Source organism: Coregonus clupeaformis, chromosome 16 (assembly GCF_020615455.1).
Source record: "Coregonus clupeaformis isolate EN_2021a chromosome 16, ASM2061545v1, whole genome shotgun sequence".
Taxonomy (NCBI): domain Eukaryota; kingdom Metazoa; phylum Chordata; class Actinopteri; order Salmoniformes; family Salmonidae; genus Coregonus; species Coregonus clupeaformis.
Genome location: NC_059207.1, coordinates 29,961,751 through 29,984,112, shown reverse-complemented (window position 1 = coordinate 29,984,112; position 22,362 = coordinate 29,961,751). Strand labels below are relative to the sequence as shown.

Sequence of the window (22,362 nt, the reverse complement as noted above, 5' to 3'; positions counted from 1 at the left end):
CACCTGTTCTCTGTTACTATTTCCGATCTGACTAGCCTGAGTGTCAGTCTGTTTGTGCTTTCATGCCAACTCCTTGGCACTCATTGCCATGTTAAACAATGCCAGCAAATGCAGTTGGCAAGAGCACAAACTGTTCTTGGACCAGTCTATCCCATGATTACTGTTGTGATCAACTAGACCACACCTGTCATCTGTTTTGATATTTCTTACAGTCCTGAGGAGAAAAAACATGCTGGGAGGAATCAGATTGTCAGATTAGTCTTTGAGTTAAGGTCACAATAACTTTCTGTATTTTGCACATGCCATTGTGAATATAAATATTACTGTTAAGTCTCCCATGTTGCCCTATGACCTACGTTTGAAGAAATTGTGTTATGTAAAATCTAATTGTTTAAGTAAATATATCTGATTGAAATGTTGGGATAGTTCACCCAAATTACAAAATGACGTAATGGTTACCTTACCCTGTAAGCAGTCTATGAACAAGGTATGACAGCAATCCATGCTTTGGTTTAGTTTCTCTGGCACTGTTTCCAAATGCTAAGGTTTTAGCATTCGCGGCACAAATCCCAGTCAAGTCAAGGGACCAATATTAGCATTTTGCACGTGTCATTTTCAAATTTGAAAGTTACTTTGTTGAGCTTCACAATCAATTTGCGAAACTTTCGGATGATTTGGACATGATGCATGAAAAATTATAATATCGGTACCATTGTCATGATTTAACTGGATTAGAACCCAAATGCAGACAAGTACACCAAGCCAGAGAAGGTTTAACAGGTTTATTTACAATGTTCAAAAAGTCCAGGTTTCCAATAATAGGGGAAGAGCAAGTCCAGGTTACAGGGAGGGTAACAGATCCAGGTCAGGGCAGGTGTGGTACCGTAATGTCCTAGTGTCCGTGGTGAGTCCAAAAGGGAGGTCCGGCAGTGGGGAGCAGGATGGTGGTGGCAGGAGTGAAGCGGAGGCAGAAGTCAGGTTCCCATAATCTGTGGCACAGGAGAAAAGTAAATAGAACAGGCCAAAACACAAAGAGCGAAAACAAACAGGTTGAGTCGGCAGCGAGACTAACATGGTCGTCTTGACTATGATCTGACGATGAGTGGAAAGTTTGACCGGGTCTTAAAGGCTGAGGTGATTATGGTGAATGAGCTGCAGCTGGAACCCTGACTCCCGCACACCAGACTTCACTCCTGCAATCAAGGACAGACAGAGGGGAGGGGGAGAGCAGAGAGAGAGCTACCTAGCAGCAGTAGGCCTAACAACCATGACTTGAATGCTTACAGGGTAAGGAAACCAATGTGTAATTTTGTAATTTGGGTTAACTATCCCTTTAACGACACTACAAGACACACCAAACAGTTATATAATCGGACAGACAGGCAATGTCATAGGCTGTCCATTCAGAAGATGTTGTCCACGACCTATCCATGTAAACGACCTATCCATGTACCAGAAAACGGATATGATTGGGTGTGTTAATGATTAATCTCCTGGGAAGGAATTAAGCCTTTGGCCGTTTTGATTGGTGTCCACTGACCGTCTGGATTGCTGCTAGACAGGGGGGTGACTGAGGTAAGCCTTGTGCTCGTTTTTACTAAATTCTAGGCTATTTGTATATACTGTGCAACATTTATGCAAATATCTTATAAAGTAACCGATCGGATCCACTTGCATGTCGTTTAATATTACAACACGTTTTCTCGTCTTCAAATATCTCTGCAAATGTGTATGTTCTATAAAACATACGGTTTACAGAATCAAAGTGCATAAAACTATGTGGGAAATATCTTGCATAATATCAACTCACCAATATTAATGGAGGCATTGATATAGTAGCACGTTCTTTTTGCATAATTTTTATCTTAGAAAATATTTTGATGACTGAAGTTTAATAAACAAAACTTTTCTAGAAAGTACTCTGCACGATTATAGTGCCATGTGCATGTCTTGATATTGAATTACTGTATTACATTTCGATGTCTATGACACGTTGCAAATGTCATTATTAGAGAAGCTCCATTTGCATTGCTTCACAAATACTTTGAATACCTGTAAAAACTTGTGTTCAAGTATTTCTTTATGATTGTGTCCAAAATAATTTTTATCAAGACATTAAGCCTATCCCTGTCTACCTTACTGTTGCCTCTGCTGTTTTGGTTGGCCTAAATTACTAATATGGATGCTAACCACTGTTTTATGTAGCCTAATGGAGACAGTTTATCATGGAGGACTCCATGGAATTCATCCTCCAGGATCAAGGCTCCAGGATGGTCCATGGCAGTAAGGACAACCCCATCCAGACAGCCTCCACTGGGGCTTTGCTCGCTGGCCTCTACGGGATATGGACTATGTTTGCCCTTCCTGGCTTCCGCAAAGTACCAAGAAGACTCAAGGCATATCTCATTCACATGAATGTGCTCAGGCCCCTATAACTGTACAGTGAAATCAATAAAAAGTAATAGGCTTAACAATGCTTTGCTGCTTGTCTTGGAGTGCTCTATGTGTGCTTCATGATGCCTTCAAAAGAAGAAAGGGGCTTATGTGGTAAGTCAAATATTTGTAGAACACACATTTGGTAAGTCAAATACACTGAGTGAACAAAACATTAGGAACACCTTCCTAATATTTCGTTTTACCCCCTTTTGCCCTCAGAACAGCCTCAATTCGTCGGGGCATGGACTCTACAAGGTGTCGAAATCGTTCCACAGGGATGCTGGCCCATGTTGACTCCAGTGCTTCCCACAGTTGTGTCAAGATGGTTGGATGTCCTTTGGGTGGTGGACCATTCTTAATACACACAGGAAACTGTTGAGCGTGAAAAACCCAGCATCGTTGCAGTTCTTGACACACTCAAACCAGTGCGCCTGGCACCTATTACCATACCCCATTCAAAGGCACTTAAATATTTTGTCTTACCCATTCACCCTCTGAATGGCACACATACACAATCCATGTCTCAATTGTCTCAAGGCTTACATATCCTTCTTTAACCTGTCTCCTCTCCTTCATCTACACTGCTTGAAGTGGATTTAACAGGTGACATCAACAAGGGATCATAGCTTTCACCTGGATTCACCTGGTCAGTCTATGTCAAGCAGGTGTTCCTAATGTTTTCCGCACTCAGTGTATATAAATCATCGAGGGGCTATGCGTTCTATGGAAATAATGAATGATGGAAAGGTGTGTTCCACAACCAGTGGCCACCCGTCATTCAGGGCAGGTGAGGCAGAGCCCCACCTGTTTTGAGCCCCACATTTTTTGCAAAAAAATATAAAGAATAGATACAGTACCAGTCAAAAGTTTGGACACATCTACTCATTCAAGAGTTTTGAGTAGGTGTGTCCATACTTTTGACTGGTAGTGTCCCCATGAGTGTTCTGTCACCTCACTGCCAAATCTAAGGGTAGAGCTCGAAAATTCAAGCCCCTTGGGTGCTGCCATAGAGTTACATTAGAAGTGCCCATCCAAGAATGCTCAAGGTCATTGGCCACAGATAAAATGACATCAAATCACGTTATATCTACAGTAGCTTTGATTGGACTGATCATGTCAACATCATACTTTCAAAATCTTGGCTAGCAGTCATCATGAATCAAGTCGACAATCTACTGGCAAATCCTTTTTAATCCTTGTCATATGAAGATAAATTATGAAGAGAAATTATAGATAAAACGTATCGGTGCTCATCGGCCATTGGACACAAACATTACACAACAAGTTGGAAAATCGCAAATTGAACAATGAGTGGTTTGGAAGGAATCAGTGGCTAACTGCAAGCATTGCAAAGCAATCACTAGCCTGCCATTCAGTGGAGTGGGTGTGTAGTACCAACTCTCTGTTTAAGGGTCTCTTTTCCAAGCTTAAAATGATAAACATTCAACATTGGCCACGCTGTCAATCCAGCATGACTTCTGCCGCGCTCAAAACAACTGTTAACTCAGAACTGGGAAATCTGACTTCAGTGAGTTCAAGACAACTGGGAACTTAGGAAAAAACAAGCTCCGACTGGGAAATAAGTTTTGAACGGTCATTCAACTCGGAATTGTAAGTCGGGAACTCGGGCCTCTTTCTAGAGATTCGACCTGAAGATCGCTGACGTCATCATGATTCGACCTTGTTTTTTCCCCCAGTTGTCTTGAAAGCACCATAAATCCAGAGAATGCCAGACTTTGATGACAAAGTTTGATAACAAAATTTGCCCACGAAGGACCGCCGCGCCACCTTCCTGTTCAAGTGAGCACAGCACAACAAGGTGAGTCCAGAAATGTGTTGTATGCTGCTGCATAAATGATGTAAAATGCCAGGGAGATATGTATACTGTAGCTAAGAAAGTAATACTAAGTGTATGTTGTGTAGTAAGCTGTTAGTAGCCCATGTGCCTCACCCTAATAATTTGGTCTATTTTCCCCTCTTAATTTCGCCTACTGTTCTGACTTGGTGGTGCACATGTAGCCTATAACCTGTTTTAGAGAAATGTAATCATTGAATATTGTAAGGGCTTTCATTGTTCACTGCTTATATGCCCCCTTTATTTATCCTATGGTTCTGACCTGGTGTACAGGGAGAACACTGTAAGAACGGCCCATGTTCTGAATTATGTCGCTGTACATTTCAAAAGTGCTGAACAAATAGTTATATTGACTACGTCCATCTTTAGCTCGCTCACTAATGTCTTAATCGAAATTACGGATTGCCTCTTATCCGCTTGTCGTCCCCTTATGCCATAGTTTGTACATCTCAATTGTCAGTAGAAACCACATTTGTTTAAGCAAGTCAGCCATATAAGCTATGGTTTTTTTTAATGCAGTAAATGAGGCTGAATTAACTGTTTCGCTGCCAGACAAGGCTCCGCTGATAGCCAGGTGTAGCAGTGGTAAGGATTCACTCCATGGTGCTGAAAAGAAAGCTCTGCTGTTGGGACAGCTTAATGTATGCCCTAACAGTTTGTGGGCATCGTTTGTCACCGTTATAGTGCAATTAATGTATTGTTTAGTGTTGTATTGTGTAGTGGCTTTGCTGGCATGTATCCCCACATTTTTTTGTTTTGTTTGCCCCACCAATATTTACATGCTAAAATCGCCACTGTCCACAGCGCGCTAGCGGAGTGGAACAAACCTTCCACGGAGTTGCATTATTTTTCAGAGAACACATAGAGCCCCAAGTTGATTATCCCTTTTATACCATGGCTATAATTCAACACATTTGCCACTAGAAATGTGTTCATTTGCAAGTAAAAATGTGTTCAACATCCACTGAAGTAGCTAGCAAGTTTAGATAGCTACAGTAACCAAACAAACAAACTTGCTAGTTTAGCTAACCAAACCATAAGTCCTAGCTTGCTATTATAAAAATCGAATTCAGCAATGCCAATAATGTTTTCAATTCGACTTTTGCTTTAAAAAGCAGCTCAAACATTGAACATGTAAGAATGAATTAAAGCCATTGAATTCTACCGTTCTGATATACCATGCATTATGTTTACTTGGTCTTGGGCCTAACAACACCCGCACCAATATATCCTCCAAACACCGGCTTCTGGGGCATTATCACTTAAATAATGCACGCTCTAGAATGCCCTTCAAGAAAATCAGAAACTAGTATTCAACAATACCATGGTATATACAGTGGGGAAAAAAAGTATTTAGTCAGCCACCAATTGTGCAAGTTCTCTCACTTAAAAAGATGAGAGAGGCCTGTAATTTTCATCATAGGTACACGTCAACTATGACAGACAAAATGAGGGAAAAAAATCCAGAAAATCACATTGTAGGATTTTTAATGAATTTATTTGCAAATTATGGTGGAAAATAAGTATTTGGTCAATAACAAAAGTTTCTCAATACTTTTATATACCCTTTGTTGGCAATGACACAGGTCAAACGTTTTCTGTAAGTCTTCACAAGGTTTTCACACATTGTTGCTGGTATTTTGGCCCATTCCTCCATGCAGATCTCCTCTAGAGCAGTGATGTTTTGGGGCTGTCGCTGGGCAACACGGACTTTCAACTCCTTCCAAAGATTTTCTATGGGGTTGAGATCTGGAGATTGGCTAGGCCACTCCAGGACCTTGAAATGCTTCTTACGAAGCCACTCCTTCGTTGCCCGGGCGGTGTGTTTTGGATCAATGTCATGCTGAAAGACCCAGCCACGTTTCATCTTCAATGCCCTTGCTGATGGAAGGAGGTTTTCACTCAAAATCTCACGATACATGGCCCCATTCATTCTTTCCTTTACATGGATCAGTCGTCCTGGTCCCTTTGCAGAAAAACTGCCCCAAAGCATGATGTTTCCACCCCCATGCTTCACAGTAGGTATGGTGTTCTTTGGATGCAACTCAGCATTCTTTGTCCTACAAACACGACAAGTTGAGTTTTTACCAAAAAGTTATATTTTGGTTTCATCTGACCATATGACATTCTCCCAATCCTCTTCTGGATCATCCAAATGCACTCTAGCAAACTTCAGATGGGCCTGGACATGTACTGGCTTAAGCAGGGGGACACGTCTTGCACTGCAGGATTTGAGTCCCTGGCGGCGTAGTGTGTTACTGATGGTAGGCTTTGTTACTTTGGTCCCAGCTCTCTGCAGGTCATTCACTAGGTCCCCCCATGTGGTTCTGGGATTTTTGCTCACCGTTCTTGTGATCATTTTGACCCCACGGTGTGAGATCTTGCATGGAGCCCCAGATCGAGGGAGATTATCAGTGGTCTTGTATGTCTTCCATTTCCTAATAATTGCTCCCACAGTTGATTTCTTCAAACCAAGCTGCTTACCTATTGCAGATTCAGTCTTCCCAGCCTGGTGCAGGTCTACAATTTTGTTTCTGGTGTCCTTTGACAGCTCTTTGGTCTTGGCCATAGTGGAGTTTGGAGTGTGACTGTTTGAGGTTGTGGACAGGTGTCTTTTATACTGATAACAAGTTCAAACAGGTGCCATTAATACAGGTAACGAGTGGAGGACAGAGGAGCCTCTTAAAGAAGAAGTTACAGGTCTGTGAGAGCCAGAAATCTTGCTTGTTTGTAGGTGACCAAATACTTATTTTCCACCATCATTTGCAAATAAATTCATTAAAAATCCTACAATGTGATTTTCTGGATTTTTTTCCCTCAATTTGTCTGTCATAGTTGACGTGTACCTATGATGAAAATTACAGGCCTCTCTTATCTTTTTAAGTGGGAGAACTTGCACAATTGGTGGCTGACTAAATACTTTTTTTCCCCACTGTACACTACCGGTCAAAAGTTTTAGAACACCTACTCATTCTTTATTTTTACTATTGTCTACATTGTACAATAATAGTGATGACATCAAAACTATGAAATAACATATATGGAATCATGTAGTAACCAAAATAGTGTTAAACAAATCAAATTATATTTTACATTTGAGATTCTTCAAAGTAGCCACCCTTTGCCTTGATGACAGCTTTGCACACTCTTGGCATTCTCTCAACCAGTCTCATGAGGGATGCTTTTCCAACAGTCTTGAAGGAGTTCCCACATATACTGAGCACTTGTTGGTGTGGTAGGCAGCAGGCGAGGTGAGTAGTCATGCTGTACTTCGCTCCGCAGGTAATATGACACATTACATTACAATGGAACGATTTGATTAGTGTAATGTTGGCTAGCTACATAGTTGTATTTGTATCAAAGATAAAGGTGTAGTATAGAGTAACTATCGAGGTTAGCTAGCCAGCTATATTCGTTCGCAGCGACGCCGTTTTTCAAACAAAGTCAACACCGCAGCCATTGCTAGATAGCCAACACTACCAGCACTGTAGCAACTAAATACAATATCCTTTTAGCCAGCTACATTCGTTCGCAGCGACGCCGTTTTTCAAACAAAGTCATCACCGGAGCCATTGCTAGCTAGCCAACGCTACCAGCTGGCAGTACTATAGCAACTAAATACAATATGATTTTAGCCAGCTACATTCGTTCGCAGCGACACCGTTTCTCAAACAAAGTCAACACAGCAGCCATTGCTAGCTAGCCAACGCTAGCAGTACTGTAGCAGCTAAATACATTATCTTTGTGCTAGCTTGCCAACGTTTAATTATTGCTGCGTTATGAAAGGAACTAGACACGGACACAAATTATCTGTTTAGCGTGTTAACACACTATTAGTAGTTTGTTGTAACCAAGTATTGGTGCTAAACCGTGTGTTATTGGATGCTAGCATGCTAGTTAGCTATGGCGTCATAGTTAGCTAGCTGAATAAAGTAAGTTGAGTCTATTCCTTGAAACATTGAACCGCTGTAGCTTACAACAATTCTAATTTCTAAAGTGGAAGTTGGGAGTGTTTTATTCGGGTGTTTCAGTGAAAACAATTATAGTTTCTGAGGTGGAAGTTGGGAGAGTTATATTTGGGAGTTGTGGTAAGGGAGGCCCCGCTCTCTCCTTTCCCAGATGTTTAGTTCATTTCATTCCGATCTCCTCTGCATTATTGTAGCCATTTGCTACAGCCTGTCAACTATGCCTCTGCCTATCCCTGTTCTCTCCTCTCCGCACAGGCTACACAAAGCGCCTCACACCGCGTGGCTGCTGCCTCTCTAACCTGGTGGTCCCTGCACGCACCACACACCTGGAGTTCCAGGTCTCAGGCAGCCTCTGGAACTGCCGTTCTGCTGCCAACAAGGCTGACTTCATCCCAGCCTATGCTACCCTCCAGTCCCTCGACTTCCTGGCGCTGACGGAAACATGGATTACCACTGAAAACACTGCTACTCCTACTGCTCTCTCCTCGTCTGACCATGTGTTCTCGCATACCCCGAGAGCATCTGGTCAGAGGGGTGGTGGCACAGGAATCCTCATCTCTCCCAAGTGGACATTCTCCATTTTTCCCCTAACCCATCTGTCTATCTCCTCATTTGAATTCCACGCTGTCACAGTCACTAGCCCATTTAAGCTTAATATCCTTGTCATCTATCGCCCTCCAGGTTCCCTTGGAGAGTTCATCAATGAGCTTGACGCCTTGATAAGTTCCTTTCCTGAGGATGGCTCACCCCTCACAGTTTTGGGGGATTTCAACCTCCCTACGTCTACATTTGACTCATTTCTCTCTGCCTCCTTCTTTCCACTCCTCTCCTCTTTTGACCTCACCCTCTCACCGTCCCCCCCTACTCACAAGGCAGGCAACACGCTTGACCTCATCTTTACTAGATGCTGCTCTTCTACTAATCTCACTGCAACTCCCCTCCATGTCTCCGACCACTACTTTGTATCCTTTTCTCTCTCGCTCTCCTCCAACACTACTCACTCTGCCCCTACACAGATGGTAATGTGCCGCCGCAACCTTCGCTCTCTCTCTCCCACTACTCTCTCCTCTTCCATCCTATCATCTCTTCCCTCTGCTCAATCCTTCTCCCTCCAATCTCCTGATTCTGCCTCCTCAACCCTCCTCTCCTCCCTTTCTGCATCCTTTGACTCTCTGTGTCCCCTATCCTCCCGGCCGGCTCGGTCCTCCCCTCCAGCTCCGTGGCTTGATGACTCAAATGGAAGAAAACTAGACTCCCTGTGGACCTGGCATCTTTTCACTCCCTCCTCTCTACATTTTCTTCATCTGTTTCCGCTGCTAAGGCCACTTTCTACCACTCTAAATTCCAAGCATCTGCCTCTAACCCTAGGAAGCTCTTTGCCACATTCTCCTCCCCCCCCCCCCCCCCCCCTCCTCCCTCTCTGTGGATGACTTCGTCAACCACCTTGAAAAGAAGGTTGACGACATCCGATCCTCGTTTGTTAAGTCTAATGACACTGCTGGTCCTGCTCACACTGCCCTACCCTATGCTTTGACTTCTTTCTCCCCTCTCTCTCCAGACAAAATCTTGCGACTTGTGACTACAGGCCGCCCAACAACCTGTCTGCTTGACCCTATCCCCTCCTCTCTTCTCCAGACCATCTCCGGTGACCTTCTCCCCTACCTCACCTCGCTGATCAACTCATCCTTGACCGCTGGCTATGTCCCTTCCGTCTTCAAGAGAGCGAGAGTTGCACCCCTTCTCAAAAAACCAACACTTGATCCCTCTGATGTCAACAACTACAGACCAGTATCCCTTCTTTCTTTTCTTTCCAAAACTATTGAGCGTGCCGTCTTTAGCCAACTCTCTTGCTATCTCTCTCAGAATGACCTTCTTGATCCAAACCAGTCAGGTTTCAGGACTGGTCATTCAACTGAGACTGCTCTTCTCTGTGTCACGGAGGCTCTCCGCACTGTTAAAGCTAACTCTCTCTCCTCTGCTCTTGTCCTTCTAGACCTGTCTGCTGCCTTTGATACTGTGAACCATCAGATCCTCCTCTCCACCCTCTCCGAGCTGGGCATCTCCGGCGCGGCTCACTCTTGGATTGCGTCCTACCTGACCGGTCGCTCCTACCAAGTGGCGTGGCGAGAAGCTGTCTCCGCTCCACGTGCTCTCACCACTGGTGTCCCCCAGGGCTCAGTTCTAGGCCCTCTCCTATTCTCGCTATACACCAAGTCACTTGGCTCTGTCATATCCTCACATGGCCTCTCCTATCATTGCTACGCTGACGACACACAACTAATCTTCTCCTTTCCACCTTCTGATAACCAGGTGGCGAATCGCATCTCTGCATGTCTGGCAGACATATCAGTATGGATGACGGATCACCACCTCAAGCTGAACCTTGGCAAGACGGAGCTGCTCTTCCTCCCGGGGAAGGACTGCCCGTTCCATGATCTCGCCATCACGGTTGACAACTCCGTTGTGTCCTCCTCCCAGAGTGTGAAGAGCCTTGGCGTGACCCTGGACAACACCCTGTCGTTCTCCGCTAACATCAAGGCGGTGACCCGATCCTGCAGGTTCATGCTCTACAACATTCGGAGAGTACGACCCTGCCTTACACAGGAAGCGGCACAGGTCCTAATCCAGGCACTTGTCATCTCCCGTCTGGATTACTGCAACTCGCTGTTGGCTGGGCTCCCTGCCTGTGCCATTAAACCCCTACAACTCATCCAGAATGCCGCAGCCCGTCTGGTGTTCAACCTTCCCAAGTTCTCTCACGTCACCCCGCTCCTCCGCACACTCCACTGGCTTCCAGTTGAAGCTCGCATCTGTTACAAGTCCATGGTGCTTGCCTATGGAGCTGTGAGGGGAACGGCACCTCCGTACCTTCAGGCTCTGATCAGTCCCTACACCCAAACGAGGGCATTGCGTTCATCCACCTCTGGCCTGCTGGCTCCCCTTCCTCTGCGGAAGCATAGTTCCCGCTCAGCCCAGTCAAAACTGTTCGCTGCTCTGGCACCCCAATGGTGGAACAAGCTCCCTCACGACGCCAGGACAGCGGAGTCACTCACCACCTTCCGGAGACATCTGAAACCCCACCTAAATAATAAAACTAATCCTTCTACCCCCCCCCCCTAAAAAATAAATAATAATAATAATAATAATAATTGTAAAGTGGTTATCCCACTGGCTATAGGGTGAATGCACCAATTTGTAAGTCGCTCTGGATAAGAGCGTCTGCTAAATGACGTAAATGTAAATGTAAATGTTGTTTACTGCTTTTCCTTCACTCTGTGGTCCACCTCATCCCAAACCATCTAAATTGGGTTGAGGTCGGGGGATTGTGGAGGCCAGGTGATCTGATGCAGCACTCCATCACTCACCTTGGTCAAATAGCCCTTACACAGCCTGGAGGTGTGTTTTGGGTCATTGTCCTGTTGAAAAACAAATGATAGTCCCACTAAGCGCAAACCAGATGGGACGGTGTATTGCTGCAGAATGCTGTGGTAGCCATACTGGTTAAGTGTGCCTTCAATTCTAAATAAATCACTGACAGTGTCACCATCAAAGCACCCCCACACCATCACACCTCCTCCTCCATGCTTCACAGTGGGAACCACACATGTGGAGATCATCCATTCACCTACTCTGCGTCTCACAAAGACACGGCGGTTGGAACCACAAATCTCAAATTTGGACTCATCAGACCTGTCTAATGTCCATTGCTCGTGTTTCTTGGACCAAGCAAGTCTCTTCTTCTTATTGGTGTCCTTCAGTAGTGGTTTCTTTGCAGCAATTCGACCATGAAGGTCTGATTCACACAGTCTCCTCTGAACAGTTGATGTTGAGATATGTCTGTTACTTGAACTCTGTGAAGCATTTATTTGGCCTGCAATCGGAGGTGCAGTTAACTCTAATGAACTTATCCTCTGCAGCAGAGGTAACTCTGGGTCTTCCTTTCCTGTGGAGGTCCTCATGAGAGCCAGTTTCATCATAGCGCTTGATGGGTTTTGCGACTGCACTTGAAGAAACGTTCAAAGTACTTGAAATGTTCCGTATTGACTGACCTTCATGTCTTAAAGTAATGATGGACTGTTGTTTCTCTTTGCTTATTTGAGCTGTTCTTTCCATAATATGGACTTGGTCTTTTACCAAATAGGACTATCTCAAATCTAAAATATATTTTGATTTGTTTAACACTTTTTTGGTTACTACATGATTCCATGTGTTATTTCATGGTTTTGATGTCTTCACTATTATTCTACAATGTAGAAAATAGTAAAAAATAAAGAAAAACCCTTGAATTAACTTTTGACTGGTACTGTATTACCCCATGATCCATTGTTTTTGCTTAATGGATCCTGTGCTACTCTCTTTACCATCAGTTAATCATCATCAGACAAGAGCACTTCATGGTCAGGAGCAGATTATCAATAATTGGGGTAATAGAAACCAAGGGATTTGGGGGGTTCAGGGCTATAAAGAATGGAAGATAGATCGGATTGCTAAATGTTTACAACTCTGGCATGAAAGTCTTGTCTGTGCTTATGCTGGGTCAGTGATGTCTCCATCTTGTATGTGCAAGGACCTTTTCAAGGCTTTTTCCACCTCTGCAGCTGAATTGTTGGCAATAGGAAGTCTCCATTCAATCCCCTACAACTGTAAAAGCTCAAGGGATAAGTATTTCCTACCTAGAACCAATTAAAAAGTTATATACAACTCATTGGGGGAAATATTAGTCTCCCACACACCCAGTTTCCTAGACTGAGGGCCAGTCAGTTTGTGCTATCCTGCCAACTGCTTGTCAAGTTTGGCTTGACAATGAGCAATTTAGTTGGCAAGAGCAGATTCTGGGACCAGGCTACCCATCTCCCATATTATGGCCAATTTTGTATCCTCTGTTATAGCAATCATTTTTCACACTCATTGACTGGCATTATTATTCACATACAGGTGCCTTACCTGCCCTCGAGTAAAGCTCAGACCGTAAACGCCATGAAGCTGCTGGAGGGACGCAGAGGCCAACTGGCTGATCTGGGGTCAGGAGACGGGAGACTGGTGAGTTGGCTCTGGTGAAATAAACCACCCAGCTATAAACAATAGAGAATGTGTCCTAAATTGCACCCTGTCTCCTATATAGTGTACTACTTTTTGACCATATTGGGCATAGGATGCCATTTGGGACACAAACCAAGTCTGTCACTTACGTTTCTTTCTGTTGTAGCAAGGGATCTTGTGTGGTGGTGACAACTGGCAACAGAAAAATTATAGTCAAGTGAGTCACTCACTTTTCTGCTACAGGTAGTTGTATGACTCAACTTCACTGTACCTTCTTGTTTTAGGTGTTTGCTGCTACCTCTGTTGACCTCCAGTGCACTGGATTTGAGATCAACTCCATGTTGCTGGTGTATGCTAGAGGGAAAGCACGCTGGACAGGAGTGCCAACAAGCCAGGCAAACTTTGTCAACAAGGACTTCTGGAAGGTACAGTATAGCTCTCTAACATGAGAATGTTTAATAGACACATACTCTTTACTAAATTATTTCTCTCTCTTTCATTTGACAGATTGATTTGTCAAACTACAACAACGTCACTGTATTCCTGGCCCCTGGAGTGGTAGGTGTTCCAGCCACACAAGACCTCCACACTGCAAGAACAATTCCTGCTCTCTGCAGCGGATGTTCTATTGTTATAATAGAGTCTTAAATCAGATTAAAAAATAATTAGGTGTGCTGGATCATTTGGTTAGAGAGTGTTGATCTGATTGGTTGATGACTAAAACTAGTCTCTCTGATTGGTCCTCAGATGGAGGTGCTGGGTGAGAAGCTGCTGAGGGAGCTTCCTGACGATGCATGTGTCATCGCCTGCCGCTTCCCCTTCCCTCATTGGCCCCACCGAGCCTCGCAGGGCGACAGCCTCGACCAGGTCCAGGCCTATGACATCAGCACTGTGCGATCAGCCCTGGGTTAGTCGACATGCGTGACCCTATGACATCATACTGTGACATTATCGCTGGCTTGATTCAATCCTAATGTCATTCACTGGTTCACACCAAACCCAATATAGGGTCATTAACACCCCGATCAAACCACAAACCCAATATTGCCAACTGCCTCTTGTACACATTTCATTTGTTGATCTATTGAACAATCAGTGGCGGCCCGTCATTCAGGGCAGGTGGGGCAGAACCCCACCTGTTTAGATAAAAAATATATGTTATTTTGGCATTAATATGTGTCACATATCAGTTTGCAAACAATGTAAAAAATTATAATCATTAAGTTAATAAATTCGCATACAAACTTGGTCTCTTTTTTGCTTTCTTGAGTAAGGCAGCTCCAAAATGCAGGTGTTTCAGCCTAGCTCAGTGCTTTCTGTGGTGGTGGGGCAGCCAGCGGAAAATACGGAGAGTAGGGGTTGGCAATGTTCTCTAGTTATAGTTATATTGACTATGTCCGTCCTAGCTCGCTCATTAATGTCTTAATCAAAATTGCGGATTGCCTCTTATCCGCTCGTCGTCCCCTTATGCCATAGTTTGTACATCTCAATTGTCAGTAGAAACCACATTTGTTTAAGCAAGTCAGCCATATAAGCTATGTTTTTTTTTAAAGGCAGTAAAAGAGGCTGAATGAACTGTTTCGCTGCCAGACAAGGCTCCGCTGATAGCCAGGTGTAACAGTGGTAAGGTGTTGGGACTCTGCTGTTGGGACAGATTTATGTAGGTCCTAACAGTTTGTAGGCACTGTTTGTCACCGTTATAGTGCAATTAATGTATTGTTTAGTGTTGTGTTGTGTTGTGTAGTGGCTTTGCTGGCATGCATCTAAAAAAAATGTTGGGGAGTTTGCCCCACCAAGATTGAAATGCTAAAATCGCCACTGTGAACAATATATGAAGGGTGAGGTGCGTTCCTCAAATGTAGAGGAAACGTATTATAAACATGTCCTTACACTTTGATTAAACCAGGTGCCAGATACTGTATGTCCTCATAGGGCATATGCAGAGCATTGGAAAGAATGTTGTAAATAAGTCTTACCCACTGTGATGTGAAAGTAAGGTTGCAAACTGTTGAAACAGGTTGAAACTGTGAAAGAAATGAATACAATTTTATTTTCTGGATGTTGTTGACAGCATTTCCTAGTTATTTTCACTTCGACTGAGTTCATACAGGAGGATACTATGGAAAATGCTTGAAGAGTTATCCAAGCTGATCACTGTACTGACTATAGTGCACAGTCTTATAGAAGTCAGAGTATGACATAGAGAGCCCAGCATTTGGCTGACTTCATATCATCCCCACTCTATCTAAAAAGGCACGTTAATTGTATTGTGTTTCCACGTGCCAAGCAGGCAGGAGAGAGCAGAGAAACAGTAGTAGGCCAGTGAGGGAAGCATGGGTACATGGGTACTCTGTGGTGTGTAGATTAACTTTAGTTCTGTGGGTTTTATGATCACATTGACCCAGGGTGTCATTTGGGACTCACAAACCTTTCCACCCCCTGTGACTGCTTCTGTCTCCTGACTAACGTGGGACGTGCAAAGCCCACATCCCCTCCCCATCCAAAGAACAGGAGTTGGCTAAAGCATCCAAGCAAGGACTATGGTAATCTGCTCTGACATTCTGTCAGATCCTAATACTCTTTCAACCTGGAGGTCTGTAAAACCACCAGATGGTGCTAGAGATTCAAATTAAGATCAGAGTGGGAGAGAGCCATAGATGAATTCATTTGAAAAATATATATATTTACATTTTACGGTTTTAGATCCATAGTTGTATTCACAACTTAGTAGCATTTCTATAAGCTGTAGCAATGCATATGATTTTATAATACATGTATTACTGTATGTACTTTACAAAGCACATGATTTAATAATTCGTTTTTATTACTGATTCACCCAAATATCACATTAGTTGTTATCAATATTTTGCTTGTCCCCCCCCAAAAAAAACAGCTGTGTAATGCTAGAGCAAAAAAACAAAACGTGCACCCAAGGGGGGGCACAGGACGGAGTTTGGGAAACTCTTCCATAGAACATTCTCCAGCGTGACGTCGGAGAGCCAGGGCCGGTGCTTCCATATAAACCCAAACACACAGCCTCTCCGGACTGCATTCAGAGTACGAGCAGTGAAGACACCGCCTCGCAATGGAATTACTTAGGAATATCGCTGAACAGCCGACGAATAGCAACAGGATGTGCGAGCCCAACCAGCAGGGGTCCTGTGAACTGCGGAGAAAGAGAACAGAGGATCGCGGTCATGCACCTGCGGAGATGGCGAGGATTGTCACGGATCACGCCAGCGGGAAATGTTACTGCCGTGGGAAAGTTCTGGGAAAGGTAGCCATCAGTGAATTATAATACAACGCAAATTACGCAAAGACAAGATGGTTCTTTATAAATCTTCACTTTGGGAATAGTACATTGTTATTCCAAAATATGCACAATTTTAATTAGCTTGGTAAATAAGCTTACCAATATGAATGTGTTATTTTCTTTTCAGGGAGGTTTCGCCAAGTGCTATGAGATGACCGACCTGTCCACGAGTAAAGTTTATGCAGCAAAAATTATTCCCCACACGCGCGTCTCCAAACCGCACCAACGGGAAAAGGTAAGAGCGCGCGCCACTCTTCATCATGCATTATTATAAAGCTATATAGACTGACACTAAATGTCCTGGACTTTTGGATAATTAATTGCTTTTAATCATCACTATGATATCTCTTCTCCATAGATTGACAGGGAAATCGAGCTACACAGAGTTCTCCACCATAAACACATCGTGCACTTTTACCATCATTTCGAGGACAAAGATAACATCTACATTCTCCTAGAATACTGCAGTAGAAGAGTGAGTGTTAATGTTCTACTTAAATACTGAGCATTTATTTCTAAACTGGTTGGAGAAATGTCTGCATAGCAGCACCTCAGAACCACAGCCCTCAATGGGCAGTCATGTCTCTGGCTAATGTGAAAGATATGTTCTTACTTTCCATAATTGGCTGACTGCCTTGACTGATCTAATATGTATTCTCCCCCATGTTCTCTTTGTGCAGTCTTTGGCACACATCCTGAAGGCACGCAAAGTGCTCACGGAGCCTGAAGTGCGATACTACCTCCGTCAGATCATCTCAGGGCTGAAGTACCTGCATGAACAAGATATCCTGCACAGAGACCTCAAACTGGGTAAGCATCTATATAGCAAGACACACAGTAGAAGCCAGAGTCTTTATCATTAAATCGGCTCTGCCAAACACTATATGCAGAGAGATCCAAACCTGCAACCTTTACCTGTCATGAACTGCAAACCAACCACTTTATGTTATTGATCACTCACATACAGTAAATGGTTTAATATTTGTAATCTTCTCCCCTCCTAGGTAACTTCTTTGTGAATGAGTCGATGGAGCTGAAGGTGGGAGACTTTGGGCTGGCAGCCAAGCTGGAGTCTGCTGGGAACAGGAAAAAGACCATCTGTGGGACGCCCAACTACCTGTCCCCTGAGGTGCTCAACAAGCAAGGCCATGGCTGTGAGTCGGACGTCTGGGCCCTGGGCTGTGTCATGTGAGTACACTACTATATTTATACCTTTCTTGTCAATAGAGGGCTCTGTAAAATGATATTCTCTATGTAAATAGACTGTAATGACAACCAGTCTCTAACTAAGTCTCTCCCCCTCCTCTGTGCTCCAGGTATACCATGCTCCTGGGCAGACCCCCATTTGAGACCACCAATCTGAAGGAGACGTACAGGTGTATCCGGGAGGCATGTTACTCCCTGCCCTCCTCCCTGTCGCCCCAGGCCAAACAGCTCATCTCCAACCTCCTGGCCAAGACCCCAGAGGACAGACCTCGCCTGGACCACATACTGCGCCATGACTTCTTCACACAGGTGAGTTAGCTCAGCCCCTTTATCTTGCTCTCTCTGTACCATATGGAGAATGAGACTGCAAACCTAGTTTATTTTTAACATCCTGCTTCCTGCTTGTATATTGTGATATGTTTTTATTCAACTATCTGTTATCCATTATTCTCTTAACATCTCTCGCTCTCCCCCTCTCTCCCTCCCTCATTTCAGGGTTTCGTGCCAGAGCGTCTCCCTGCTAGTTGTTGCCACTCCGCTCCAGACTTCCACGTCTCCAGCCCTGCCAAGAGCTTCTTCAAGAAGGCCGCGGCCGCCCTCTTCGGCGGGAAAAGAGACAAGGTCAAATACTACGAGACTCTGAGTGAGTATATCAATCATTCACCTCGCAAGACAGCCTTAGCCAATGTCGGCAATTAATAAATCAGTATTTGTTTACCTCATAAAAGGACATTCAACATTTTTGCTAATTAACAAGTGGTGATAAAAGCTGTGGTGTCATAAATCCACAAATTTAGCTATGATAGTTGTTGGCAAATTTCCTAGCTAATCACACATCTGGTTTGAATGAGAGGCTGCAGGGTGAGGCCATCCAGAATGAATGCTGACTGTGTATTGTTGTCTCTGGTAGATAAACTGACCAAAGAGGAAGAGGAGATCTACAAGCTTCGACATGACCTGAAGAAGACGGTCATCAGCCAGCAGACCAAAGAGATGACTGAGGTGAGGTGATAGTCATGATCAAAATAAAATAGAAAGTCATTGTATGAGGAAATGCTGAGTCATGATAAAGGAAAGTGTGAGGCTATGTTATTTAACCCCTCCCTTTTTCTTCTCCTCTCAGGATGGAAGGCCACTGTCACCATCTGCTGGGAGGCCGGTCGCCCCGTCAACCGAGGGCCTGCCCCCGATGACGCGAGACACCATACGGCTTATCGTCAGGGGCAGTCTGGGTAGCTGCAGCAGCAGTAGTGAATGTCTTGAGGACAGCACCACTGGCAGTGTGGCTGAGACAGTCGCCAGCGTTCTCAGAGGATGCCTGGAAAACCTGCCCAAAGGTAAGCCTATTGCACAGCTGAGTTTGTTGACATTAGGCAGGTACAGTGTAATTACACTGTAGTACTTACTACCATGTAAAGAAATGATTCCAACACCAATGGAACTTATATGATATGATGAAGTGGGACTCCCTTTGTTATTGCATATGGTTGAATTAAGCAATAAGGCCCGAGGGGGTGTGGTATATGGCCAATATACCACAGCTAAGGGCTGTTCTTAAGCACCTGGATACAGCCCTTAGCCGTGGTATATTGGCAATATACCACAAACCGCCGAGGTGCCTTATTGCTATTATAAACTGGTTACCAATGTAATTAAATGTTTTATCATACCCATGGTATACGGCCTGATATACCATGGCTGTAAGCCAATTAGCATTCATGGCTCGAATCACCCAGTTTATAATTGTGTTTTAATCACAAATACCTTTCCTCTCCCTCTCTCTCTCTCTCTAGCGGATGACATCCCTAAAGGGACAGAGTGCAGTAACCTGCAGTGGGTCACTAAGTGGGTGGACTACTCCAACAAGTATGGCTTTGGCTACCAGCTCTCAGACCACATAGTGGGAGTTCTGTTCAACAACGGGACACACATGAGCCTCCTCGCAGACAAGAAGTACGTACTCTGTTCTCTTTATCACACAATACATCACTAATACCTTAGTTGGAGATACGTTAGTTGGGCTGTACTGGAAAGCAGTCCCAGCTTCAGATGTAAAAGTAAACAAAAAGTCATAGAAGGTATTTTTGTCCTTTAGGCTGTCATACTCTGATAAATAAATAAAATCAATCTGTTTGGCATGCATAAATAAACACCCAACAGGTGTTTATTTCGGTTGTTAACTCTCTCTCTCTCTTCTCTCTCTGTCTGTAGGACTGTCCACTACTATGCTGAGTTGGGTCAGTGCTCTGTGTTCTCCACCTCTGACGTCCCTGAGCACTTTGTAGGTCAGGTGACCGTCCTCAAGTACTTCGCCCACTACATGGAAGAGAACCTGATGGATGTAAGTATTCCCCAAATAGCATCTATAGCCTCTCCTCTCATCCTCTGCTCCTCTCTTTTCCTTTCCTGTTGTTCCTATCTTCAGCAACCTATCTATTCTATCCATCCTCTCAATTTCTTCCTACTGTTACTATCTCCTCATTTTCTCTCCTCCTTTCCGGTCCTTTCTTCCTCTCCCCACCTTCACCTCCCGGTCCTCTGCTCCGCTCCACTCTCCTTTCCTTCTCCTCCTATCCTTTCCTGTCCTCCACCCCCCTCTTTCCTTTCCTAGTCTTCTCTCAGTCTAATGATGAACCTGTTCCTGTGTTTGCTGTGTAGGGTGGAGACCTGGTGAGCCAGGCAGACACACACATGCCCAGAATCTACCTGCTGCAGTGGCTCAAGTCTGACCGTGCCCTCATGATGCTCTTCAACGACGGCACATTTCAGGTAAACACACTCATCATCATCACTGTCGTCATAATCATCATCACAGGCAAAATAGACATTACTCAGCCAAGAAATACATGATACAGTGCAGCTTCGGTAAATCAGCAGAACCCTTCAGGTAAATATTCAAATCAGACACATCGATTTTCAGACAAAATGAGCTTATTCTAACACATGGCACATTTCAGGCACACTGGTCATCAGTATCCCAAAGTGGGTCTAATATCTCCAGTAATGTTGGTACTATGCTATTTGTTCCATGTCCTATCCTGTCAGTACTTTATTAAACCATATATATCCATATATTTCTCTAACAGGTCAACTTCTACCATGACCACACTAAGATCATCCTGTGCACCCAGAGGGAGGAGTACATGCTGACATACATCAACGAGGAGCGTGTGTCCTCCACCTTCAGACTGAGCTCCCTGCTCACCTCCGGCTGCCCCGCAGACCTGCGCCAACGCATGGAGTACTCACTCAACATGCTGCTGCAGCGCTGCAACTGAACCATGAAGCAGCACAATGCAGGGGACCATTTATACTGACGGACCTCCTTCAACATGCTACTGCAGGGCTGCAACAGAACCAGGAAGCAGTGCAAGGCGAAAGGACAGTGTATGGGGTCAGACCTGTGTAAAGCAATGGACTACTGATTGGTAACCTTTGCAAATCTATCAGCAGAGGTGCAGCTGAATCTTGATGGACAAACTCTGGAAAGGACAGAAAGGGCTGATCTGTATGTTGATAGTTGGAAGATAAGAAGACTGGATGTTATGATGAGGGGATGGAGGTACGAATGTGAAACCCATCCGATTTTGAGGAAGAGGGAAGCGTGGAAGTGAAAAGGAAAGTAACACTGGGCTGGGACCAGATAAAGTTTATGTTGTTGTTGTTTTTCTAATGACAGTAGAACCATAAGGGCTGATGGATGCTCCATGTGTAAGTGGAGCTGGACTAGAGGACTGTAATGTACACAGCACTTCTGCAGAGCAGAGGCAGGGGAGGCTGTATTTGTGAAGAAACACTAACTTCAAACTTTATTCATTCTCTGAGGACAGATGGACATGGCTGTCTGAGGCTGTGTTAGGCTGGGAAGGAGGGGGGAATGACATTGATTATACAAGAAGAGCCATTTCTCTGTTAGACATAGGAATAATTAACTTATTGTGTACAAAAGTGCATTATTTATTTAATAAATAAATAACTTTTTCTAAACATACGTACTATGATATGACTGACTTATTGGGGTTCACATACACCTTATTGGTTTTAAGTGCTTTATTTCAAGCATTTACTGTCAAAGATTGCTGTAAAATGTTTGCTATTCTGAGTAAAACTCTCCCCAGGTAAAACATTTTTCCCTGGTGTTTTGATGAAGACCTTTTAAATACTGACAGAATGAATTCCACAAAGCCTCAGGCAATACATTGTACTTTATCCACTTACATTCCTACATTTCACTAGTTTCCTATCACGTCAGCTGTTTCCAGCTCACTCACATGTCAGGGAACAGAAAATTGAGTCAAGGGTCTGGTAAAGCACATTGTTGCACCGAGGAAGCTTGGAGATGATTCAGACTGCAACATTTGTCACATTGGCATTGCAACTGGAAAATAACACAATACTTTTAGTTCCTCACAGGAAATAGCTGCTTGAATTGGTTGTTGAGATGGTGGACAGAAGTAATGTTTGAGAATTTATACTGAATTTATATAGTCAGGTTGTCCATTATTTTGCTCTCTCAAATGATAGCCGTTCAAACGAAAAGTTGT

The 22,362-nt window shown here is 44.1% G+C and overlaps 2 protein-coding genes across 2 annotated transcripts; both read left to right on the top strand.

Annotated features, from left to right (window-relative positions):
• The first annotated feature begins 2,225 nt into the window (after positions 1-2,225).
• On the top strand, positions 2,226-14,395 carry LOC121584195 (ATP synthase subunit C lysine N-methyltransferase-like). The gene is made up of 5 exons (XM_041900028.1): positions 2,226-2,396; positions 13,195-13,299; positions 13,584-13,724; positions 13,807-13,857; positions 14,047-14,395. Exons 1-5 carry the CDS (start codon positions 2,226-2,228, stop codon positions 14,209-14,211), a joined length of 633 nt encoding a protein of 210 aa, XP_041755962.1. The 3' UTR covers positions 14,212-14,395.
• Positions 14,396-16,347: 1,952 nt separating this feature from the next.
• LOC121584947 (serine/threonine-protein kinase PLK2) lies at positions 16,348-21,809 on the top strand. The gene is made up of 13 exons (XM_041901214.2): positions 16,348-16,576; positions 16,740-16,847; positions 16,971-17,087; positions 17,293-17,422; positions 17,617-17,800; positions 17,929-18,127; positions 18,314-18,461; positions 18,729-18,820; positions 18,942-19,155; positions 19,612-19,771; positions 20,030-20,159; positions 20,477-20,587; positions 20,905-21,809. The coding sequence occupies exons 1-13, from the start codon at positions 16,385-16,387 to the stop codon at positions 21,094-21,096; spliced, it is 1,977 nt and encodes a 658-aa protein (XP_041757148.2). The 5' UTR covers positions 16,348-16,384; the 3' UTR covers positions 21,097-21,809.
• The last annotated feature ends 553 nt before the right edge of the window (positions 21,810-22,362 follow it).